The sequence below is a fragment of the Panthera tigris genome, chromosome A3 (assembly GCF_018350195.1).
Source record: "Panthera tigris isolate Pti1 chromosome A3, P.tigris_Pti1_mat1.1, whole genome shotgun sequence".
Taxonomy (NCBI): domain Eukaryota; kingdom Metazoa; phylum Chordata; class Mammalia; order Carnivora; family Felidae; genus Panthera; species Panthera tigris.
The window spans coordinates 112,690,562-112,716,487 of NC_056662.1; the positions used below are offsets into that span (position 1 = coordinate 112,690,562).

Genomic DNA, 25,926 nt, shown 5'->3' on the forward strand with positions numbered 1-25,926 from the left:
TTCAGGCATGGAGTCCTCTTGGCCAGTCCCTGCGCCTTGACTTCCAGAGCCTGGATGTCCAGTCACATTCTGGGAGCAGGAAGGAGGCATGCTTGGGGCCCTCACTCCTTTTCAGTCTTATCCCTTAAGTATGAGAACGGGACTGCAGACAACTAGGCACCAGTGAAATGCCACCACCACAATGGTGGGCCGTGGCTGCTCCATTAGAATCACCTGAGAAATTTTATGAACTACATATCTAGGCCCCACCCAACCTCACAGATTCTGCCTCAACTGCCTTGGGTGGGGATAGGGCATTGGTATGTTTTAAAGGCCTCTTGGATTATGATGCACAATCAGGGAAGAAAACCCCTATCCAGAGCAGGGCTTCTCAAATGTGACTATGTACAGATCTCATCAAAATGAAGATTTTGATTCGGTTGGTGAAGGTAGAGCCTGGGGCCCCAGATTTCCAGCAGACTCACCAATGATGCTGGGCCATGGATCACATCTTGAGGACAAGGATCACGTGGTTCTCAAACTTTAAAATCACCTGGAGGACTTGTTAAAACAGACTACCAGACCCACCACTCTCATTTCTAATTCCATTTGTCTGGAGTAGGGCCCCAAAGTTTGCATTTCTAACGAGTTCTCAGGTGAAACTTATGCTGATAGCCCAGAAACCCCATTTTGAGAACCATGAAGACCATGGTTTTAAATATCAGTGTACATCAAAACAGTCTGGGGAACTTTCAAAAACAGGTCACCAGGCCTAATCCATAGGAATCTGAGGAAGGAGCTCAAGAAATACAGTTCAACAAGCTTCCCAAGGGCCTAGTGTGGTTCACTAGGCCAGGGACCACACTCAGGTCTAGAATTTGCATCTTGCAAATGCAATAAGCATTTCTGGGACTGACGGCAAACTTTACTGGAAACAGAGTCTGAACGTCACTTCATAATAAAGTACCACCACTGCACACCTAAGATGCTTTCTCATAAGCCACTACCAGGCCCACTACAAGGAAAAAAGAGCAAGGCGCTTGGAACCAGAAAAGTTCCCAGTAACTAGTCTCCTGGAAGCCTTTCCATGGGGTTAGAAAAGAAAATGCCATAGAAGCTCTTCTTGGGAACAACATCTATACATATAAGGGAAAGCAACATAACATGGTAGTTAATCACACAGGTATTAGATTTAGAAGACTCAAATTAGGATTCCGGCTAAACTCAATAGGCCTCAATTTCCTCATCTCTGAAAATGAGATCTCCTTTGGAGGCTGTGGAGAGGACAGGAGATAATGTGTACAATATACTTAGCAGAGGGCTGACACTCAGTAGGATCACAAACACATGACAGTTCTGGCAGCAGAGCCATAAGATCCTAGAGCTGGAAGGAACCTCAGCCAATAAAGGAAACTCAAAGAGCAGTAAGAGAGCATCACCTAGGCACCTGTAAGAAATGCTGTATCTCAGGCCCACCTCAGACTTTCTGGATCACAGTCTGCATTTTAACACGACCTCCAGGAGATTCCTACACATGTTAATTTGAAAAGCATTGCCCTACACTAACTTGACCAGCTATGGCATCCATCAGTGGTTCTCAACCTTGCCCAGTTGAAATCATCTGCAGAGCTTTAAAAAAAAAAAAAAAAAAAAAAAAAAAAAAAAGTACTCATGGGGCAACTGGGTGGCTTAGTCGGTTAAGCATCCGACTTTGCCTCAGATCATGATCTCACAGTACAAGAGTTTGCACCCCACCTTGGGCTTTCAGCATGGAGCCTGCTTCAGATTCTCTGTCCCCCTCTCTTTCTACCCTTCCCCTGCTCTTTCGTGCACTTTCTCTCAAAAAAATAAACATTAAAAAAAATACTAATGCAGGCCCTGGTTTTCTACATTACCTGCAAAATCCCCACTCCTGCCTGCCCACCTAGGCTGGCAGGCAGATTTTGTATGGTACGTTGATACTGAGACGGATGTAAAACATTGAATGTGAAAAAAAAAAAAAATACTCATGCAAGGTGTTACCCCTCAGAGAATCTGATTCAACTAACATGGGAGGTAGCCAGAGAACTGGGATTTTTAAAATCTTCCCAAGATACTCTAATGTGCAACAAAGGCTGAGAACCACTAGCACAGAATAAGTGTGCAGGCTCTGGACCCAAATACATGGGGGTAATCCTACTCTACCACTCACTGGCTGTGTCACCTTGGGCAGGTTACCTACACTCTCTCTGGCCTCACTTTTCTAATCTATAAAATCAGTATCGTGATTGTACCTGTCTCATAAAGACACGAAGAGCATAACATGAGATAAAATCCCTAGAATACAAGCAGACCTGTGCCAGGCACACAGTCAATTCTCAGTGAATGTTGACTATTGTTAACTTGAGCAGGTGGATATTAGCTTCTACTGAAAGACTTCCAAAGACAAGTTCTCACTTCATGTTTAGCACTTTCCTCCATGGAATACTTGTTAGAAAGCTCTTCTAACAATTATGAGGGCATAGCCACAATCATTCGTGAAAGCCCACTGTCCTTTCCCACAATCCAGTTGTTAAGCACTGTAGTTGAACAGTCCCTGGATAACCCCATACACCACACACACACACACACACACACACACACACACACACACACACACACACGCTCCTCACTGAAGACCCCTGTGTCGGGGCCACCCACTTAGGACTGTGGCCCAAAGGTCCTGGCCTGGGAAGAATGGGTTACTTCAAGCAGCAGGATCGCTTAGCATCAGGCTGCAGGCTCTGCCTCGAATGAGCTGTGTGACCCTGGACCAGTCACAATGCTCTGGGCGTCAGTTTCCTCCCCCTTACACAAGGGGGCCCCTGTGGCCCCTGCCAGTGCCACCCTTCTTGGGTTCCATGGGGTCACAAAAGACTGAGTCATGTTTTCACTTCACAGTCCTCAACAGAACAAAAAAGGCAGCTTTCTTCCCACTGCCCACTCTGTATAGCCGTGTGATTTACATTTCTACAGTCTCTTAGTGATTAGCCAGTAAACGAAAATTTAACAATAGGCTTTCTCTAAAAGTCTTCTAAATATAGACACATTCTCTAGGAGAGCAGAGGATTTCCTGAAAGGTTTTTCTGAGGAAACTAACAGGCCTAAATAATAGATGGTGTTTGGATTGAACTGTGTGTGTGTGTGTGTGTGTGTGTAAAAACAATGTGACAATTGTGTTGGGTTTTCCCTGAGAACTCTGAAGACACCGGGAATCATCTATCAGACTGTCTCCGCCAATTTTCCTTTCACTGTGTCCCTTCAATTCATTCCTTTCTCTGCTTTCAAATTAGCCCCCTTTAGGTTCTGGATCCTCTTGTGCAGGACTGGACTGACTCTCCCCACTGCTCAGCTCACCCCTCGGGCCCAGACTCTCTCCACCTGGAGGGATCCTCCACTGCAGCACACCCAACACCCAAAGCAGCCTTCCTGCCTACCTCCTTCCCCCACAAAAACCTGAAGAGACTTCTCTCCCGCCCAAAACATGAAATCTGACTCTTCCCCCTCAATCCATGCCTGTGCTCCCTCTGCTTCATTTACACCTTTCTTTCTAACCTGGAGCACTGCCCCTGAAGTGGCTTCCCCCACCCCAACTCTGCCCTGCACCCCACGGCGTCCACCCCCAGCTTCTCTAAGACTGTCAAATTCAGAAACCCTAACAGCTGCTGTTTACCAAGACTCTGCTGTGTACCAGGCAAGGTGAAATCTTCACTTAAATTTTGTGCAGTCCTTACAATGGGCAGAGACCCCCGTTTGGGGATCAGCAGCTGAGGCTGAACTCCCAGATTCAAACCCAGGTCTGTGCCTCACAGCGGAATCATGGGGCTGCAGGACAAACAAGTGAGGTGGCGAATCAAGCTTCTCCCGGCTCTTGGCTCAACCTACCATTTCACGCCTGCCTTCCTTAGGCATCCCGTAACCTGAGCAAATAGAAACCCTCCCCCACTTTGGGGCACAACCTATGGTTCCCACCCCTGGGCTTTTGTTCACACTGGTCTCTGCCTGGAATGACCTACTCCCAGACTCAGCCTCCAAAACCAACTTACGCCTATCTTAATTCCCTCCAGATCCCACTCTGGAACTTTTCTAACACAGCTCAGTTTGAGATCAGTCACTCTCCTTTAGACCCCAGTGACACATGGTTCCTCTCTTGTATCCAACCACGTGCTTTTCTGATCCATTTCACACCATAGCATACTCTTGAAAGGTAGGAACCAAGTTATCTCTGTGCCCCACAAAGGTCTTCCACCCCAGCACTGATGGAGCTTCACATAACGACTGACACTCGACCGGTACTTGCTAAATTGAGCAGATGTTCTACGAGGTTATCAAGATTGATAGCATCAACTGAGATATCACGAACTGAGAAAGCATTAAGAGTCGTAAACAAGACACAACCATCTTACCTCTTCCAAAATTTATACACGTGAGGACTCTGTCATCTACAAGGAAAAAAACTAACTCTAGCAAATGAACGGAAGTTATAAGGAAGCATGTTTCAGCTCCACAAAATCAATTTTATTCTTCACATTTGAAGTGGTCTGTAAAATAAAAGGGGTGGTCAGGAAGGAGTGAGCTTCCTGTCTGTAGGGTTCAATTACAGGCTAAATGGCCTGCGCTAGAAGTGCCTGGAAGATTCCTGGGTTAGAACAGGGATGGGGTAGCTGAATTAGATGTCTGACTTCCTAGATCATTTCCAAATATGAGTCTTAGCCACCCCATTCCTGTTGTCAGGACGCCCACTGGAGAGGACGAGCACACACGGTCATGTTGTAACAACTGAAAACAGTTCCCTGAAACCTTACCCCATGTCACTCAGCCAAGCATCAATGTCACTTAACCCTGAAGTTGTGCAACAATAAAAAGTCAAAGAAGCCAATGAGTTCATCCTCTGATCCCAAGCCCTTATTTTTCTCATTTTCCTTTTACGTGTGATTTTAAAACATTTTCGAGATCCACCAAAAGCCAGCCTAATATTTACACAGTTCAGGTGGCAACTGCTTTGCGCACTTTAATGAAAAGTTAAATTATACAGCCACAAGTCAAGAAAGAATAGTTAAGCCATTAGAGTCATAAAGGTTTGTCTGCAAGTAATAATGATAATGTGTGATGAACCAAAGGATATGTGGTTCATGCAATTCCTGACACCTGAGGTCCATTTAGAAAACGTACTGGCTTGAATCCTCTGTGGTTGCAGGTACTGATGTGGGCAAGTATTTAAAAACAAAGATAAGCTAATATGAGGTCACCTTTGTTTTGTAACTTTCGGCCACAAGTTCTGTGACAGGAGATAAAAAGCGGAATAAATAACAAATTCAAGCAAAAGAAAATAAACACTTTCTTCTTCTCAAGTCAAAAGCTTGTCATCACACTTTCAAAAATCTGCTACAGCTATCTTTCTTAACTGTGTAATCCCACTTTGAGCCAGGGGGAGTATCTATTATAATCTCCGAAAATAAACTGTTTATCTGTGAGGGATGAGCCGTCCACTGAGAAGAATGAACAAAGGCCCGTGCTTCCTGACAGAAAGGACAGTGCCTGACAGCCTTCCACAGTTCCAGGGGTGACTGAGCTCTCTGTGGAAAACTCTTACATGCACCTGGATGTGTCACCCAAAAGCTTAATTTAAACTGTCTCCCACCCAGATGAAAATACTGCACAGACAGGTAGAATCGTAATAGCAAACTGAGTCATAAAATTTACTAATGAAACAGAACTTGACCCACACAGCCATTCTGCAGTGCTGTGCTATGAATCAGAGCAGGTAACCTGTGGATCCCTCCCACACACACCTCCAGTTATGTAACAGTTTCTACAACGGTCCTCAGAAAGGGTATTCAAGCATCCAGATCTATGAAAATGTGGTTAATGACCCAGATACCAGTCTTTGTGTAAACATGTAAGTAAATAGTAAAGGATAATATGACTCCAACCCAAAAGCGTTAAGCTTTGGGAAACTCACTTGATCTGTTTCTAAGTGACATTTTTAAATGGAACTCCGTGAGAACTTTATAGAAAGGTAATGAAACTAAAATCACACTACAAAAAATGTATTTTTTGTCTCCATATGATCTGATACAAATAGTCATCAGTGGGTTGAAATTTGAAAATTCAGGGTGAGCTCTAGAAGCACTCTGGTCCCATAGAATACCATGAGATCATACAACCCAACAGACAGAAGAGACGGTGAGTTAACTGGCCAGACCTCTGTCAACTGCATGTGAATAGAATATTGGTGGGCATAATAACTATTGGATCAACACAGCAGTTCCCAAAATGGTCAAATGTAGGACTTAAACTTTGTTATTATTATTCTTGCTTGGAAACTATTAATAGGTAATACTTAACCTAATGCTATTTTTCTTTTATTTTTTTTTAACATTTATTTATCCTTGAGACAGAGAGAGACAGAGCATGAACAGGGGAAGGGCAGAGAGAGAGGGAGACACAGAATCGGAAGCAGGCTCCAGGCTCCGAGCCATCAGCCCAGAGCCCAACGCGGGGCTCGAACTCGGACCGCGAGATCGTGACCTGAGCCGAAGTCAGACGCTCAACCGACTGAGCCACCCAGATGCCCCAACCTAATGCTATTTTTTAACAATGGTTCCCACATTTTAATTTTGCACCTACAAATGATGTACCAGTACCACTGGTTTGGTCCTGATTTAATGATTCAAACCCCTGAGTCCAATGAGGACTGAAGCCAGCATAAACCTTAGGACCCCCGGTTATCTGGCAGTAAACAGCTTTTCCTGCAGCCGGTCTGTGTATCTTTCACTTACAGCCAAAGGGTCCTGCCTAAAATGACTTCTGGTCCACCTTCTCTCCTACCACATCCTACAGACACCCACTCTATTTGACCTTGGCCGCCTCTGCACTATCCTCCAGTCAATCCATCGCCTCCCAACATCACCCTAAAAGCCCTAGCTAATCCTCTGCCCCGGCTGCTGAGAGTCTGGAATCCCCTCAAAGGTATGGATGAATGATTCAATCTTCCATGTTTACAAGACTCACCTATCTGACCCAACAAGGTAAGATGGGCAAGATTCACTCATTAATTAATTCAAAAAATATTTGAGTGCCTACCATGTACTAGTCAGAGGAAATAAGAGGGCATCTTTCTGCACCTGCAACTAATAGTGGAAAATGCCCTCAGAAAGTCTCAAATTAGCTATTTCTTTCAGAAACAGATGGGTAGAGAAGCTTAGAGGTGTGGGAAGGAGAAAAGAATCCAATCAGAAGCAGGCATCGAAGAGCTGGAAAAGAGAATACCTAGATCTTCCCTGAGATTTCCAGAAAAGAAACAAGAAATATCCCTGGAGGGTTACACAGGATGTCCCCCAAACATCTCCACACCCGTGTACAGTGCCCCAGCCACCCCACTGAGGCCTGGAGCCTAGAGAGAAAGAAGGCCTCCCCCCAGGGCATTTAACCATGAACAAGAAGGCCAGCTCTTAAGAAAGTTCTTCATGTTTCTGGGGACAACTATACATGTTTGCTTAAAGGAAGGAAGCCTCGCTCAACTCCATGAGAAAGGAAGAACGTGTAACCCTATAATCCCAGTGAAAACCCATAGCACATTTCCCAGAGAAATGTCTCTAGGCATGGCAGGGTCTCTAAACTAGGCCAAGCGCCATCCATGGCCTTTAGACTGAAGGCCTCTCTGAGGCAGAGAAGAGGGGCTCCATCGAGGTCTGAGACCTGCCGCAAGAACCTAACCCTTCCAAACCTGTTTTCTCATCTGCAAAAATGGAGGTTAAATGGTAGCTCATCACTGGCTTGTTGTGGGGGTTACCCGAAGTAATCTGTAATCTGTGCAGCCATCATGTGTCAGCCTTGTGAAGCACCTCAAGGCCTCATTGCATGGCCCTGTGTCACCTGGGACTGGAAGACCCAAAGATCCGCAGGGGACACCACTTGTACAAAAAGAGGGGCACTCTGAGATCCAGCTGAAAACAGCTTTGTGTTTAACACCAAAACTTAAATCAGTGCTATTTTCACAACACTGGTTTAACACCAATACTTAAATCAGTGCTATTTTCACAACATTCAAGTGATTTCTCCTCTCCAAAATACAGGACTAATTATTGTCAATATTTGCATAGCACTGTTCTTTCAAGTAGGTTTAAAATGTGCCCTACACGTTATTATCAAACCCTAAGGAATACTAGGCAGAATTTTTTAAAGCCCTTTTTGTAAAGGCAGGCCATCAACGTCCACAGAGCCTGGGAAAGTCGGTTCCTCACTTGGCCCTTACCACCCTCCTACAAAACGAAAGGCTCAGAAAACTTGACGTGACTGCGGAAGTCCCTTCCATTCTCTCTCCCTGGCCCCACAAGTGAGGACCACTGCTACAGGTGAAGCTGAGCCATGTGCCAGTCTCCTCTCCTTCTAAAAACCCATGAGGAGGGAAGATTCCACAAGATCACAAAATCAGAAGGCCCTTCAAAGCCATGCTTTCTACTACCAAGCTGAGTGATGAGAAATGTCAAGAGAGATGGAAGGAGGAAGTGAAATGTATTCCAATCCCCCAAAAAAAGACTCAACAAAACCACTTGTGATATCAGCACAATGAGATGATCAATAGTAATAGCACTGAAGCAGACAGTTGTGTGCCTGTCCGGGTACACAGGACACAAGGTACACCAGCCCTCTTTGGACTGACATCTTTAGGAACTCACAGCTGTGTATGGAGCCACCTATCACTGACACTGCCCTGAAACACGGTAAGTACTTGCTGTAAATGGCATCCTTGGGGAGGGTCTTTGATGGACCTCCCTTGAGTGCCCTCAGCTAAAAGCTAAAAACAGAACATCCGTTACCCTCAAATCCTCCTCGAAAGGAAAAACCACCATAGAACAAATGCCTTAGAAGAAAATTATTCAGGACTACCTTGACAATCTGGTTTTACGATCCAATGATACAACTGAATTAAGGGAAAGAATTATCAGAGATGTTATGATCAGTAATTTTATTGTTCTTAAAATTTGATGTTGTCTACTTTGGCCACAGAGCTTACCACTTTAATCCATGTTGTACCTTATCATTCTTTTACCTTCAGTAAAGCTTTGTGGTTAAAGCAAATCCAAGCCCTCCAAACTGGAGAACACCTTTTCTAACCACACTATGAAGTCAGCACCATCCATTACCTGAATGGTCTTGCCACCAGATTCCCAAGTCCAAATTGTATCTGTACTCAAAATCCATTTCAAACAATTCCTACTCTAATTTCTCCCCAAGGGAGAGCCGTGTCCCTCCTTTGAACCCCAACTGCTCCAGACAGGGAGCTACCAGAAGATACAACTGTGTTTTATTCCTATCTCCTACTTCCGGGGTTCGGAAAGCGGAAAGCGCCCAACACACAGAATGGTTTCACTAGGTGCTTGTTAGAATGGATGGATAAGGCTTGGGTCTGAGCCACCCTTCTAGGATCTACACATTCTTCCTTGTATTGATTTCCTTTTCACGTCTAAGAAGTCATCACCATCTTAAGAGATTAGAACAACACACATTTGGGGTGCCTGGGTGGCTTAATCGGTTGAGCATCCGATTCTTGTTTTGGCTCACAGTTCACGGGATCAAGCCCTACATCGGGCTGTGTGCTGACAGCATGGAGCCCGCTTGGGATTCATTCTCATTCTCATTCTCTCTCTCTCTCTCTCTCTCTCTCTCTCTCTCCCCCCCCCCTTTGCCCCTCTCCCCTGCTCACATGCCCCTTCTCTCTCTCAAAAAAAAAAAAAAAAAAAACAAATTAAAAAGAACAACATACATTTATTACCTCACAGATTCTATGAGTCAACAGTCTGAGCACAGAATAGGTGAGTCCTCTGCTTCAGGGTCTCGAGCAGCTACAATCAAGGATCCACCGGGCTGCAGTTTCATCTGGGGCTCAGCTCAGTAAGACTCTACTTCCAAAGTCATTCAGGCTGTTGGCGGAATTCATTTCCTTGTCGCTGTAGGACTGAGGGCTCCAGCTTCATCCTGCCTACCAGTGACAGACTGCCCACAGTTTCCTGCCACGTGGCTCGGTCCACAGGCAAGCCACAAATACAATGGGCAGTTGCTTTTTCCAAGCCAGGAAGATGTCTCACTCCAGTCGGCTAAGAGGGAGTCTTATACAACGTAACATAACCAAGGAGGTGACATCCCAACACTTTCGTCATATTCTGTTCACTAGAAGTTACGGGTTCTGCCCTCACTCAATGGGAGAGGATTAGACAAAGGCGTATCAGCCACAATCCTAGTGCTGTAGTCCTATTGGCCTTCCACTGGACCCTGAGCTCCACAGAGCAGCATCCAATAGTGGCTTTGTCTACAGGATAAACATTTGGGTGCTTTATCAAAAGTAGCACGCAAAAAATTTGCTCGCATTGGGAAAAGATAAAATATTTACTTTTAAGCAGGTAGAACTATTACCACAAAAACAGATGATTTAACTAAGACTTACTCCTCACCCCTTCCCAAAAAATCTTTCTACTTGGAAAGGAAATAGGTATTTTTTAAACACCTACTTTTTCTTCAATATTCAGGTAAAGTATCTTTGTGTTCATTTATTTTGCAGAAAGAAAAAAGATACGTAATGGGGAAAAAATTCCCTATTTCACAGGACAACCAAAGCAAATCCTTCTTCAGCTCTTTCTACAAAAGTTTTTTGTCTTGTAACAGGCAATTCCTTTCCTAAAAACACATCTAATAAAGTGTGGGTCATTGCTGAAATTCTTAACTGGGCTGTTTCCAAACATCTGATGCATTCCTTCAGCAACGTGCAGGATTGAGTCAGCAGGACCCCAAGGAATGGCCAAGCAACACCACCTCATCCCTTCTCCATCTGAACTTCCTCATCCTCACACAAGAAAGCATTGTCCCTGCCAACGCTGAGGGCATGTTCTGGACAAGAGCTTCTCTTCGTTTCACTTTTGCACTATTTTGGAAATGAGTAATGGCACCTGCCTCCAAAACAAAATGTCACATTCACTCCTGTTACTTTTATTAATTGGGTAATACGTTTCTCATCATTCCTGGCCTGTCACATCTTTTGTCCCAGTATACCCACCTTAAACCCAGCGTCCTCAAGCCTCCGTGTGGATCAGTTGCTAGGTGCTTGTGAAAACCAGGGCCACGGGGTCACCCCTGGGAGTTCCAGCTTGTGAAGGCTTCCACATTAGAACAGGACAGAACTAGAAAGTCCCAAGGGTACAAAACTCACATTCACTGAATGGCAAAATGGCTTCCCTGGGTCTCCTCAGCACTCAGAATGTGTGCACACAGAATGTGTGGTAACGTGCACGGCTCAGATTACAACGTTCCCATCTGAGCCTAGGGGACTGCTCCATGCCCTCAGGAAGGAGGAGAAAACAAGCTTCTAGCCCCTAATGCCTGGAACTGAAGGGAACCAATTTCCCTCCACCCCTCCTCTCTCTACATGTGATGTGTGGCAGCATACTGAAAAGGAGGAGGGGTGGGTTTAGCTACAGCGATGATTCCCAAACAATACCTGCATCAGCACTGCCTAGAAGGCTCATTAAAATGCAGAATGCTGGGGGGGGGGGGGGACACCCAGGTGGCTCAGTCGGTTAAGCGGTGGGCTTTGGCTCAGGTCATGATCTCATAATTCATGACTTCAGGCCCCCCATCAGGGTCTTCAGTGACAGTGCGGAGCCTGCTTAAGACTGTCTCATCCTCTCTCTCTGCTCCTCCCCTACTTGCGCACTCTGTCTCTAAATAAATAAATATACCTTAAAAAAAAAAAAGAGTGATGGACTCCATGCCTAGTTTCTGATTCAGCAGGTCTAGGATAGGGCCTGAGAATCTGCATTTCTAATAAGTTCCCAGGTGATGCTGCAATCCCTGATTTAGGGACCACACTTTGAGAGCCTCTAGGTTTATGAAGTGCCATTCAAGCAGTCTATACTGTTGGACAGAATGGGGCAACTGTGCCAAAGAAAGAGCCTCTAACGCCCAAAATGAGCATTAAAAATGGTTCCACCGGAAGATGTGCTGCAATATACGTTCTCTCATACAAAAGGAAGTACTTAATAACATCATCCCAGTAGCCACTGATTTAAATGAATTTCAGCTGGTCTTTCCCTCAGAAACAAATGTGACTTGTAATGCTTATTAATCAGGAAACCTCACTGAGGGGTCTACTGTATACAGAGAACTGATGTGTATGCCAACTTCCTAATGGATAAAAAGTAAAACAAAACCAGGGTCCCTGCCTTTAATTTACTTACTGTCTGTATTATTTCACCTCCAATTACTAGGAAATTTTAGACTAACTTAACATAACCTTTTCACTATCACAGTTAAGAAAGAAACATAGCCCTCTTGGAAGGATTCTGGTCTTTGCCTACCCTCTACTTTTAGGAGGATAAACCAAGTCACCTGTGGGGGGTAGGGGGCAGGGATTAAAGTGGGGATTTAGGTATTTTTGTTTACTTTCAGACCAACTTGCAGGCCATTCCCCCAGAGACCATAAACCAAAGGCATAATGGCACCAGCCATATAAAGACCTGAGACACAGACCTGTAATCATCAAAACCCACTGGAATACATTAAGCATTTTACTTTTCAAGACAAGAAATATACCAACACATTATAGAAGGAAATTCGCCCGCTGAAAACATTTCACAAAACCTTATTAATAAATCAACACGTTTTTTATAGCTCTTTTGAGAAGCATCTTCATGAACCTCATTTTATTGGATATGTACCACAAAATGGGAGGTATAGCCAATGAGTGCTATTAACCTTGTTTACAAACGGGAACAAAATCACACAGAGTCACTGAGTGACTGCCCAAAAGGCCCAGAAGATGTGGCCTTTGTGCCTACCTCAGGCTCACCCCACAATCTGTGAAATTAGATGGGGTGGCAGGGGGTGGAGTTGAACAAAACCTCAGAACAGCATTCAGGTGTATTCCAAAAGTTTTATGCTCTGAATTTAACATTTCCTAACTGCTCTCTGGAATTTTCCATGGTGACCAGAGAGGGATTCTTAGCTTTCATTTTTAAAGGATTTAACATTTTATTTTTTATTTAGAACCATATGAGGGTCTCCGCTAATCTGCCTCTTAACACAGCAGCAACCAGAGGCTTTTCTTTTTTTAACCCTCAAGCTTTCATCCTACGTCTTGGCCTGTGGCTCTGGGGAAAGCGTCTGTCACCTTTGTCTACCAGAACACAGGGCTGGTCTGGCAATCTGGGCACAGTGCAGGCGGACAGGCTACAATGATCATTTGTGTACCTGGCCTTGGATACTTCATTGTTGTATGTGCAGTTTTTCTCATCAATAAAAAAAAAAAAAAAAAAAAACAGCAATAAAGGTGACTGAATTTTCAATCGAAACCATTCTTTGTCCATGCCTTCAAAGAAGGCCTGCAGAAAACAAATCTGTCTTGTGTTTCATTCCTTAACAATAAAATCCACTTGCATTTATAAGTCCCCTGTGTTATCTGTGGCCTTACACAGCCTACGAGACCTGACTGGGATACAGCTGTAGCCCCCTGATGGCCTATCATTCTGGCCCTCACTCACTCCTAGGTCCCTGTACCAGGCCAGATCTATCCCCTAGGGTCTCTGTGCTAGCTGTTCTCACCTCTGAGGAACTATCTCCTCTGTGAGGAATTTCTCTTCATTCATCACCAAAATACATCCTTCCAGGTAGTTCTCACCTGTGAATAACTGATTCTATCAGCTCAGCAAAGTGGACCACGTCAGCTCTGGATCAGCAACACTTTCTGCAAATTCATCTTCCCATCCATCCACCACACTCATCTCTCTTCTGGTCCAGCAGAACCAACAGCATGTATTCCAAACCCAGCCCATCCATCTCCTAATTTACAAAACACGACATTTCGCAAACTGTTTACTTACACCCGTGCCAACAATATTACTCAAATGTGGTGCAGTGAAAAAGCCACAGGGAATAGAGTAGCTGGCCAAGAGCAGTATTCAGGGATCTAAAATTACAGGGAAAATCATACAACATTCATTTTACTTGGGCCCAAATCTCTATCAGATGATGTTGAGCAGAAAGATTCTAAAATTGGCAGGGAGAAAGGAAAAGTTGTCTTAAAGTTTGGGCCATGCCAGGGCGGCCTTCAGAAAGAGAGCTGGCAGAAACAGAATAAGGTGGTGTGCCCTTGAAAGGCTGTCATAATAAGCAGTGTCTGTTGGGCAAGGATAAGCACAAGGGGAAAGAGAACCGAATGGAAATTAGTGCCAAAAAGTACGAGTAAACAAAGAAGACGGAATTCTCTATATAGTATTTAGAGGACAGTATTTGCAACACAACAACATCAGAGATGCTAGTGCAATTCAACTCTATTCAATTCAGGCAGCGTCTGCACTGTGGCTGTATTGGGCTCCTCCTGGGTGGCTCCGTCAGTTGAGCGTCAATTCTTGGTTTTAGCTCAGGCCATGATCTCAGTTTTGTGAGTTCGAACCCCAAGTTGGGCTCTGTGCTGCCAATGTGGAACCTGCTTGGGATCCTCTCTCTCTCCCTCTCTCTGCCCCTCCCCCATTGGTGCTGTCACTGTCTCTTCCAAAATAAATGAATAAACTTTTTAAAAAGAGAGAGAGAGAGAGAGAGAGAGAGAGAGAGAGAGAGAGAGGGAGGGAGGGAGAGAGGAAGGACACAAAGAAAATCCTGCTCCACGCTGACAGGGAGACAGACACCTCTCCCATCGGGTCCACTCATACCCAGAGCCAAGAAAGAGTGAAATGACAGTGCTCTGGGAGAGGGGAAGAGGGAGCCATGGTTTTCACCAGGGGACCTGAGAAGCACACACAAAAGTGTATGAAAGGCTGGGACACCCAGGAGGGGGTGGGCAGAAGCAGAATGAGAGCCCCTGAGAACGTGAATATGGCTGGGCAGGAGTCCTGCTCTGCATGCGCTATTCACATATTACTTCATGTGGCCCCCAACAAGCCTCTGAATGATGGTTCTGTTATCATACCTGTGCCATGAATGCTGTGAACACCCAGCCTTCTCCCCACCCCACCCCCCCTGGTGTCACCATGAGGAGGTGTTACCATCCAGACAGGAGCCCTGTATCCTAACTCCAAAGACTGAACTTCTAACCACTGACCTACACTGCCTTCTTGTTCAGAACAAGCAAAATATAGACCCAGTAAGGGGAGAAAAAGGAGTAAGGCAAAAAAGGCAGATAGGCTGGGGAGGGGAGTAGGGGGAAGGGGAACAGGTAGCATTTCCTTCTTGAAACCGCATTGTCTTAGGTACACAGATTCTGCATATCCAATGCACTTTGCCTATATGAAACACTCAATATCCTTGATAAGCAAGGCAAATTAATAGGCAGATATGAGCATACACAAATACATTCACCTCTGATGTGTTTTTCCACAAGTACCAAAGCAACTAATTTGTGCCACACTAGCAAATTATGGATTATTTTCTCTCCACTAACAAGAAACATCATTAGTAAAACACACATTTAGCACAAGATAAGACCACAGTCCCTCCCTTATCTGTAATCATTGCACTCAATGGCCACATCAGGGAGTTTTTAAAAACATGACCCTGATGAGTAGCTGTTGGATATATTATTATTCTAGGTTTTTGTGTATTTAAAATATTTTATCATTAAAAATAGAATATTTAGTGGGAAAAAACATCCAGTGTGTTTGAAAGTTTTTAAGCCTTTTTAAAAAAACACTTCATTTAAGCACACCTACATATCATTCATAATTTTACATATTTCTGACTCTTATAACAATGTATATTTATCAAACATTCAACCAACTGAAGAAAAACTGGATGGAATAACCCTATAGGCAGCAATTTTTGTATGTACTATTCAAAATTGAGCTAAACCGGGGCACCTGTGTGGCTCAGTCATTTAAGCCTCCGACTTCAGCTCAGGTCACGATCTCACTGGTTGTGAGTTCGAGCCCCGTGTCGGGCCCTGTGCTGACACCTCAGAGCCTGGAGCCTGCTTCTGTGTCTCCCTCTCTCTCTGCCCCTCCCCCCCACCACTCGTGCTCGCTCTCTCTCTCAAAAATAAAACATTAAAAAAAAAAATTGAGCTAAACCAATATCCAGAGGGCTCTTGCCTTGATAAGTTTCTAAACTGTTCAGTGTTGGGCTTGGTCTTTAAGGTCCCACACAAACAGTCATTAAATCATGCCCAGGAGAGGGTTCTTTCTGGGTCACCGTTTCTCAAAATGTGGCCCACCTTCATCAGCATCACCTGGGGTGCCTGTTAAGAACCCAAGAGATGCTGATTCAATAAGAAAAGTTTCACAAATTCCTCCTGGGATCAGCTGCACATTCACACTTGGGAACCACCACTCTAGAATCTTTTTAAACAGACCAAGTAAAAATGGCCACAGCCATAACCAAAATCACAAGGGGCCAATTCCCTAGCTCTCCCACTCCCTGGAGCAGCCAGGGCGCCTGCGTTAAGGAAGAAGCCAAAATAGACCCACAGTCCCAGACTGTACGGGAGGGACCCAAGTCAGCTTCCGCCTACCCATGCTTCCATCTGTGGGTCCTTACGAGGGATGCCCAGAGTCCCCAGGGGTGACCCAACCCTTGAGTAGCCCACCTCTCAAGCCCATGTGCACAGCATCTTTAGGCTTACTTATGAGTTGACTGTAGCCTCCCACCCCCTAAAAAAAATGTGGAGTCCAGATCCCCAGTATCTTAGCATGTGACCTTACTTGCACCCTATTTGGACTCAGAGTCATCACAGAGGGAATCCGGTTAAAATGAGGTCATTAGGGGATCCTGGTGTCCTAATAAAAAGAGGACATTTGACACAAAGACAGACACAGAAGGAAGATGATGTGAAGGGGCAAAGGGAGAAGGAGGCCTTCAAGCCAAGGAGAGAAGCTTGGAACAGACCCTTCCCACACAGCCCCTGAAGAACGAACCAATGCCGCCCACGCCTTGATTTTGGACTTCCAGTCTCCAGAACTCTGACACCATAATGTTCTGTTGTTCTAAGCCACCAGCCTGTGGTACTTTGCTATGGCCTGCCCTAGCAAACTAACACAGCTGGAGAACTCACAAAGTGAATTCAGGCTGTAAGAGCCAAACGCTAACCCAGCTGTCAGGAGGGGCTGCAGCACGGGATGTCCAGGCAGCCTAGGGCGGTAAAGAACAAGGAATCCAGAGCCCACAAGGGGCGTCCGGGTGGCTCAGTCGGTTAAGCATCCGACTTCAGCTCAGGTCATGAGCCTGCGGTTCATGAGTTCGAGCCCTGGGTCAGGCTCCATGCTGACAGCTCAGACAGAGCCTGGAGGCTGCTTCAGATTCTGTGTCTCCCTCTCTCTCTGTCTGCTCCTCCCCTGATCACACACGCTCGCTTGCTCTCTCAAATATAAAATAACACTTTAAGGGAAAAAAAAAAAAAAAAAAAAAGCCACAAGATCTGGGATGGGATCCAAGCAGGGGCAGTGCCCCCTGCCTGTAAAGGTGGTAATAAACCATGCCTGTCTCCCCAGCCCACATGGTACGAAGATCAGGAATAAGCTCCCGGCCCACTAGAAAGCACCATGCTGTGGCCTTCACCCCCTCAGTGGCTCCTCAGCGTGCGCTCCGATCCTGGTCAGTATTAAGAGTGAGGACACAGCCCCAGCACTCCAAGTCATTCTCTTCATTGCTAGGAAGGCCTTGGAAACAAAATCTGCATTTCAGGAAAATTCAATTCGAGCTCCCCAAACATGTTTGAGTATGTTTGGAATATCCAAGACAACAAATAACAGGGTCAGAAACAGCAAACTCCCGACACTGCCAAAGGTCCTTTCAACAAGTCAGGCTTCCTAAGGGCCAAGGGTTCACTGGGCAGAGAAACACTCCACTAAAGCAGGCCAGGCAGGAGCAGGCGGTGTGTTCGGGCCAGCCCACGGGCTGGAGGAGGGCTTCATGATGAAGGTTTAAGTACTATCGCAACACAGAATTTATGGTTCCTAAATGTTTGTTTTAACTAGTGTTGAGAACACATATTTGACCCAGTGTGAACTTGACCTCTGGGTCCCTCTCCCTTTTCTCGGGGCTGTCTATGCCACATGACGAGATTTTCCAGCCGGCCCTCCCACCCGTGCTCCCAGCAGCTGCCATGGTAAACCTCACTGCGGATCTATTGGCAAAGCAGCTGTCAATGGCCATAGCAGGCATACGAAAAATGTGTAATCATTCTGGGCCCGACTCCCAAGCTTGGCTAGGGCCACACGGAGCCAAAAGGGACAAGAGACAGCCTGAAAAGCCCTCTTGGCCATCTGAACTCCGGCCACATTATTCCCTCCTGGACGATGCCATCCACTGCATCTCTGAACACCAAGGGTACACAGAGCTGTCTCCTCTGCCTATCATTAAGGAACACTTCTAGGTTTGGTTTTGTCGGGGGTTTTTTTCCAAAGCAGTGTAGGCTGAATGCCAATGGAAAAGCAATGGAATATCGATTTTTCTGTTTCTTGCTAAGGAGAGAACAAGTCATTTGATGTGCCATGAGTTAAGTGAGTAAAAACAGACCCTGTACTCCCTACAGCTGGCTGTGTCTCTCCTCTATTCATAGAACCTGGCACATGTTAAAGCTAAACAGATATCCGTTAAAGAAATGAAAGAACCATCCATGCATTTACGGAGGGGCTTCAGTGTGCCAGGCACCAGCACCCGACTCCAATCTGCCCTCTTTCCTCTTCCGTCCTCCTCATTCTGCCAACCTGGCCTTGCCCGCATCTCGCCCAGACTCCTTTAGGTCCTCTGCTCCCAGTCCAGTCTCCTCTTTAAAGTGGAGCCCACGGACTGGGTCTTTCTGTAGCCCGCACTTCCCCTGAGCAGGGGACAAAAAGACTGCAAGAACCAAGAAGAGGTAGGTTCTGTTTGGACAGAGGAAGAAAATGTGAAAGTGAAAAGAGGCAAAAACAGAACACAGGAGGCACTGAATGCCCGAAGCACAAGACAAGGTTTCTAGGCTGCACAGCTCTCCTATAAATGCAAACTCTTTGGAAAGAGAACAAATGTGGTGCCATCTCCTTTGCACAAAACAGACACTCGCTATCAATGGTCACTCAGTGTTAAGAACTAAAGTGACCTATCCCGTGCTACGCTTTCAACTTCTAGAGATGCACACACACAGGCTGTCTAGCAAAGCAGCATTAACACACAACTGGGCATCTCTAGACTAGAGCCCCCCAAGGCCACCTTTACGGGTGCACATACGCGTTCCTTGCCCCAACAAAGGCATGCCTGTTGCGTATATGATATGCAACAGAAGGCTTACAAAATCTCCAGTCTTCAGAAGCATTTGCCTGTGCCCCATTTAAATTAAATGTCAATCAACTAAAAACAACGGAGTCTGGCTGGAAGGGCATCTTATTTTCTTCAATGGATTAAGTGAATGGAACACGATAAACATAACTGATCTCTTATGCAGAAATATTTTTGGTAACAACTGGACATGATCTATATAAATTGAAATTCTTCAGCTAAACCCTATCGATTATCCTCAAAATATAATGACAATTAGGAGACAATCTGGGTGGTACATTTAAATGTGCACTTGCATTTTATGACTACTACCTTAAGGGAGAACTTCATATAGATATACCATTGGTATTTGTGTTCATAAGTAAAATAAAGCATACTCAAGAGCAATTGTTCAATCTCAGCAAATAAGTAGAGAGGAAAAAGACTACAAATCAATTTTTTTGCAATCCAGAGTTCACTAGTATTTACTGAAGTAGTTACAGTCACAAAATGGGTATCAGCAATTTTTCCATTTATATATACCTTGAAGGAGTATTTTTACTTCTACATAGCACATTTTATCCTAACAGAACTAGAGGCACGCAAATAATCTAATACTTAGTATATTTTAAAGTTCTATTAAAATAAATCATTCAGGGGGCACCTGGGTGGCTCATTCAGTTAAGCACCTGACTGACTCCTGATTTCAGCTCAGGTCATGATCTCATAGTTTGTGGGTTCGAGCCCCACACCTGGCTCTATGCTGACAATGCAGAGCCTGCGTGGGATTCTCTCTCTCTCTGCCTCTCCCCTGTGCACTCTCTCTCTCTCAAAACAAGTAAATAAACTTTTTTAAAATAATAAATAAATAAATAAATAATTAAGAACAACACAAACTACTTTCTTTTTTCTTGGTAATCAAAGGCAGGACAGCATGGGAGTGACTGGCTTTTTCATGCATTCTCTGTCCACTCTCATCTTTATTGAGGAACTGACAAAAATTGTACATACTTATGATATATGAGGATGTTTTGATATACACATACATTGTGAAATAATCACCACAATCAAGCTAATTAATATAGCTATCACTTCACATAGTTGACACTGTATAGGGAGTAAGAACACTTTAAGATCTACTCTCTGAGCAAATTTCAAGTAGACGACACAGTACTCTTAACTACAGTCACCTTGCTGTACATTAGATCCCCAGAACTTACTAATCTTGTGTGACTGACACTTTGTACCCCTTGATCAACATCTCCCCATTCTCCTTCTCCCCAACCCTAAACTACTTTAAAGTTATAATATAAAAAGGGATCCAGGGGCACCTGGGTGGCTCAGTCAGTTAAGCGTCCAACTTTGGCTCAGATCATGACCTCGCGGCTCATGAGTTAGAGCCCCGAGTCGAGCTCTGTGCTGACACCTCAGAGCCTGGAGCCTGCTTCAGATTCTGTGTCTCCCTCTCTCTCTGTCCCTCCCCCACTTGTGCTCTGTCTCTCTGCCTCTCAAAAATGAATAAATGTCAAAAAAAAAATTTTTTTTAAAGGGGATCCAAATTACGTTATTTAAAAAGGAGACTGACAACAGCAGCTAGGGAAACACATAGGAAAAAAAGAAAACCAAGTAACAGATAAATGAGACAAAATTTACTTGACTTAACCCAATAATAAACTAAGAATCTCTCTGGTTTTATCAAGGCTTTTACACCCATTCTTTTTCACCTTGACACCTGAAATAATCTGACAAAGTGGGCAAGGGTTTAGCACATTCGTTTCTGGATCGGAAAATATAGGGTCAGAGAGGTCAAGTGAATCCCTCAAGGCCCCACATCTAGTCAAGGCTTCAGGATTTGAACTCAGGGCCAGGGGCTTTTCCAGTAGCCCACTGCTGGGCCATGGACACAAATTTCACAGCACAATGGTAACTCTAGTCATCCCATCTGAATGAGGAAGGCTCCTTCATCTCTCTGGCTCTCCCACATACACAAAACAAGTCTCCCATTGGAACATATCCACCTAATGCATACATGACTTTGGGCTGGACACTGGCCCACCCCAGCATCACTTTTAAAATTATTCCTGAGGGGCGCCTGGGTGGCTCAGTCGGTTAAGCGTCCGACTTCAGCCCGGGTCACGATCTCGCGGTCCGTGAGTTCGAGCCCCGTGTCGGGCTCTGCGTTGATGGCTCAGAGCCTGGAGCCTGCTTCCGATTCTGTCTCCCTCTCTCTCTGCCCCTCCCCCGTTCATGCTCTCTCTCTGTCTCAAAAATAAATAAACGTTAAATAAATAAATAAATAAATAAATAAATAAATAATTCCTGAAAGGAGTCATTAAGTTTCCAGCACTTGGGCATGAATTCATTTGTCAGATCGGGCAGTTTAGGAAGGCCAGTTTTTCGAATGCTGAACCATCATCAAAAAAGAAAGTGATGCTGCCTTGCTTAGACTCCCGGTGCTGTTCCTCTAGGAACTGGAAAGAGAACTGGAACCAAAAGCCAGAGGTATTTGTTATGTGTATTGTGAGACTAAATCAATGTAGCAACCTCCTCTAGGACCCTGCAGTCACTGCTCTGACCCAGAGCCTTCTGTAACTTCTCTCTTTCTGGGTGACCAAAGGGCAAACCCGGTCAAACCTAGGCACAAACATATTCTTGCCTCACTTGCCTGGACAAGCAGGAAGTTCATGAAGTGGTTCCTCAAGATTTCCTGCTTGAGCATCTTTGCACATTCCAGAACATCTCTGGATCCCCAAACCCTCAGACAACCTTTCCAGAAAAGGCACCATATTGCATCATTTGCCAACTAAACATCTTCCAATCTTGGTGCATGCTCTTTAACAGGCATCAAGGCGGAGCACCCGCCCACTATCTATAAAATCCTGCCCTGTATTTTTAATCTTTACACAGCAACATCCCACTATAACAGTGCCGTCATGGATGGGTTATCTCCATGTTATAGGCAAACCGTATCATACCAGGTTTTGAGCGGAAGGAGGTACCAAAGGGAGGAAAGGGTGTATAATCTGACCTGAGTCATCATAAATTCAGGAAAACGCTGACACACTATTGTCAAGTGTAATCTAAGAAGTGAAAAATTATGACAGTCTGAATGCCTACAACCCTGAGCATTTCTGAGCCAGTAGTTTGCGTTCAGTAATCAAGAGGCGGACAGTCAGTTCCTACCTGCCATTACTCCTTGATCACAGTCGAATCATAACCTATCCGGACATTCCTTTCTAGAAAATCCAAGCCACCATGCCAGAGTCCTCCTGTTTCTTTCAAGGAGTAAAGGTATTTTTTAATAAGCAAGGTCACTGGAATGACCATACTAGAAATTTTTTCCAATATTTTAAAATCCAAACTGACTTTATTTTTAATATAAATTATTTACAAGAGTAAATCAGGATTTTAATATCCAAACTGTACACAAAACAAATTGCTAAACTTGACTTATGATGCCGAATACCAAGAAGCAGCTAAAATTGGGGATGATTCCAATCCGCAACGTTTATGGCTCAAGCTCCATGCAGAGAAACCTAAGAAGGATATACGCTGAGTGGAAGATTTTTTTTTTTTTTAATTTCCAGTTAGCAACAGAATGAGGCAACTCGTCCAGAGGAGCCTCGAAATACACTTTAACTGAGTCCTCAACTTTACAGCACATCGGGGAAATGTGTTCTGGTGTTCTCAAACCTGCATGTAACAATAATGGGTGTTTCTAAAACATTGCTAAGATGTGTATTAATTGGTGGGGGCGCCTGGGTGTCTCAGTCGGTTAAATGTCCCTCCCATTTCAGCTCAGGTCTGATCTCATGGTTCGTGAGTTCAAGCCCTAAGCCCTGCATCTGGCTGGCTCTGTGTTGACAGCTCGAATTCTGGAACCTGCTTCCAATTCTGTGTCTCCCTCCCTCTCTGCCCCCTCCCCCATTCGTACTCTCTCTCTCAAAAATAAACAAACATTTAAAAAAATTAAAAAAAAAAAAAATGTGTATTAATTGAAGGGGCACTGAAGGAGACCACACCTGTCAGTTCTGAAGAACTGTGAAGACACTGCCTCCTGGAAAACAATCAGGCCTCAAAGATGGGAGGATTCTTGTTGCTGCTTTCAGAAAGCTTTAGAAACTGCTAATGTTTTATTTCAGAACAAGGCCACCTATCTCCCATCCCCCTTTGGCCATCAACCAAAAAATGTTTTTCATCTGTCAATATCCAAGCTTGAGTTAACAGTACTGGTTTGGCAAATAGCACATTCTCCAATGGAATTTTTTTCCTAGCTCCTGATCCATAGGTGTGACAGTGATTAATACTGAGTCGTGTGGGTGCAGGGGAACCTTGGATGCACAGCAGAGTTCTCTACAATACGTTGCCGCTGGCACTGATACACTATCATTACTGTGACTCATGATTGGTAATGAAGGCTGCAGATAATGTCTTGCATACATAACGTCTCGAGGGCAGCAAGAGCCCCTTCGTGTGACCCCTGGGGGAGCCTCCCTCCCCATGTGGACAGCCCCCCTTTGCCCACTGTGCCAGCCACAGCCAGCATGGAAACTTACGTTTGGTGCACCTCTGGGAGCCAGGGGCCTTACTCCAGCCATGGCAGCACTGCCCTCCACAGACATTGACCCTGAAACAAAGCAAGACCCCTGAGTCCACAGTAGCAGTATACTCTTCCAGAAAACCCAAGTTCATATGGGTCCCTGCAAGCTCAGCCTCCTGTGTCCACACTCCCCTGGCTTGCAGAGTCCTAAGCCATTCGCAGCATGCCCAAGCCAAAGCTGCCCGGGTAGAAGAGTAAAGACCGTGTATCAGGGTAAGGTGGGAGAACCAAAAAGCCTGCATAACATAGAATTACACAGGAAGGGAGAACAGAGTCCACATAAATGAACTTCTTAACCCCCAAAGTAGAGCCAAGTGTATTTTGTATATTATCTGGCCCACAATTTAAACCGAATCTGAGTTTTAGGGAGAAGTGTCCGAACACAGGGGAGATCACAATGCCTGGCAAGTACCCCTGAAGAAAAGAACCAGATAGGCAAAACAAGTTATCCCCCACACCCCCAACCTGTGATTAAATGGGGAAAGGGGCAGGAAGGATGTTTATGAGCGCCCAGTAACAGAAACTTTCCAACCGAAAATTCTGTCAATGCACAGACACCCTGCCCTGGGGAAAGGCGACCCCACAGGTGCACGGAAGCCCAAGTCCACAATCTAGGATGCTGAAATGTTTTGGGCCGCAGAACAGGAGCTGTATCTTCACAGCCGGCCCTTCCACCATTTTTTTTTTTCTTCTCTAGCTGGAAAAAAGAGTTAAAACTGAGTTGCAAAGAGCAGTTTAATTGATGCTAAGGGAGTCAGCAGTAGTGACTTCATGTATACGCCCGTCTTCTAGGAGTAGTTGGGTTCGCGCACAGGAGGTTACGCCCCAGGCAGAAATGCCTTTTGTGTTTACCCGCAGCCGAGAAACAATGCACACGGAGTTTCTCCTCAAAGTCTCCGGGCTCCCCGCATTCGCCTCTGCCTGCGGCGCGGGCGGGCGGGGGGAGGAGAAGGCGGCCCCACCGCGCACGACGCCCGCGGCCGGGCTCCGAGGGACCCTGACCCCGCGGGTCCCGGCGCGGGCGGCGCGCGCGCGCGCGTAGGGAGGGTGTGGGCTTACCCCTGCAGCTGCTGCTTCTGCTGAACCTGCAGCCTCGAGCCCCCGCCGCTCTGGCTCTCCGGCGGCACTTTGGAGCGCACGACTTGCCTGCCTTGTTTGGCGAACGGGGCGGCCGCCGGGTGAGCGCCGGGCTTGGGGTGGAGCTGCCCGCCGGGGGCCCCGGGCCGCGCCGGCTCGGGCGGCGGAGGCGGCCGGAGCCCCTGCAGGGCCGCGCCGCCTGGCTGGCTCGTGCGGCGCGTCCGCTCCGAGGGGGCCCCCGGAGAGGCGCGGCTGGGAGCCCCGGCGCCGGCCGAGCCGCGGCTGTACCTGGCGTCGAGCGCGACGTTGAAGGTCCGCGGGCGCGGAGGCCCGCCCAGGGGCAAGGCGCCCGCCGCCAGGCCGGGGCCCGGGCGCACCACGTACGTGATCCTCCGCACCCGGCCGTGCGCCGACGACGCGAGCAGCCCTGCCCAGAGCAGCAGCCCCCACCTGAGCCAGGGCCCCGCCATCGCGGGCCCGAACCGGCGCCCCCGGCGCCCGCCCCCGGCCGTGCGGCTCGCCCGGTGCGGCCGCCCGCGCGCGCTCCGGCTGCCCGAGAGCCCGGGAGGCGGGACGAGGAGAACTCGGCTGCAGGAGAGGAAGTTCTGCGGGCGGCCGAGCGGCCCCAGACCCCAGCCGAAAGCGGCGGGGAGGAGGGGGCGGGCGTGGGGGTGGGGTGGGGAGCCGAGCCCGGGAAGGGAGGGGAGGGGCGAGGGGAGCAGACTCCGCAAGGTGAGGGTCCGCTCGCGCAGCCGCGGGTGCAGGGGGGCGCCGCGCCCGGGCCCGGGGCAGAGCGGGCGAGCGCGGGCGTGAGCGCGCGGGACGCTCGGAGGCAACCCGGGCTGCAAAGTCTTTAAAAAGTTGCTCTCGCCGTGGAACCGAGTGTCAGATCTGAACAGCCAATCTCCGGCAGACGTGACGTCAGGCAGTAAATCCTAATTGGGGAAAGCGTGAGATGAGCCCGAGAACGCGCCGCCACCCTCCACATCCACATAGATTGTTACTGTGGGGCGGCAAGGCAGAGGTCCCCGCTCCCC

General features: G+C 46.5%; 1 protein-coding gene across 4 annotated transcripts in view; it reads right to left on the reverse strand.

The window, feature by feature from the left end:
• The window catches only part of LTBP1 (latent transforming growth factor beta binding protein 1), a 398,718-nt gene extending 373,359 nt beyond the window's left edge, over positions 1–25,359 (reverse strand). For all 4 annotated transcript variants that reach the window (XM_042982189.1, XM_042982190.1, XM_042982188.1 and 1 more), the window contains exons 1-2: positions 24,872–25,359; positions 23,769–23,839 (exon numbers count right to left, since the gene is read on the reverse strand). In XM_042982189.1, coding sequence (XP_042838123.1) covers positions 23,769–23,839; positions 24,872–25,359 — 559 coding nt within the window. The remainder of the gene's footprint in view (positions 1–23,768; positions 23,840–24,871) is intronic.
• Between the last annotated feature and the right edge of the window lie 567 nt (positions 25,360–25,926).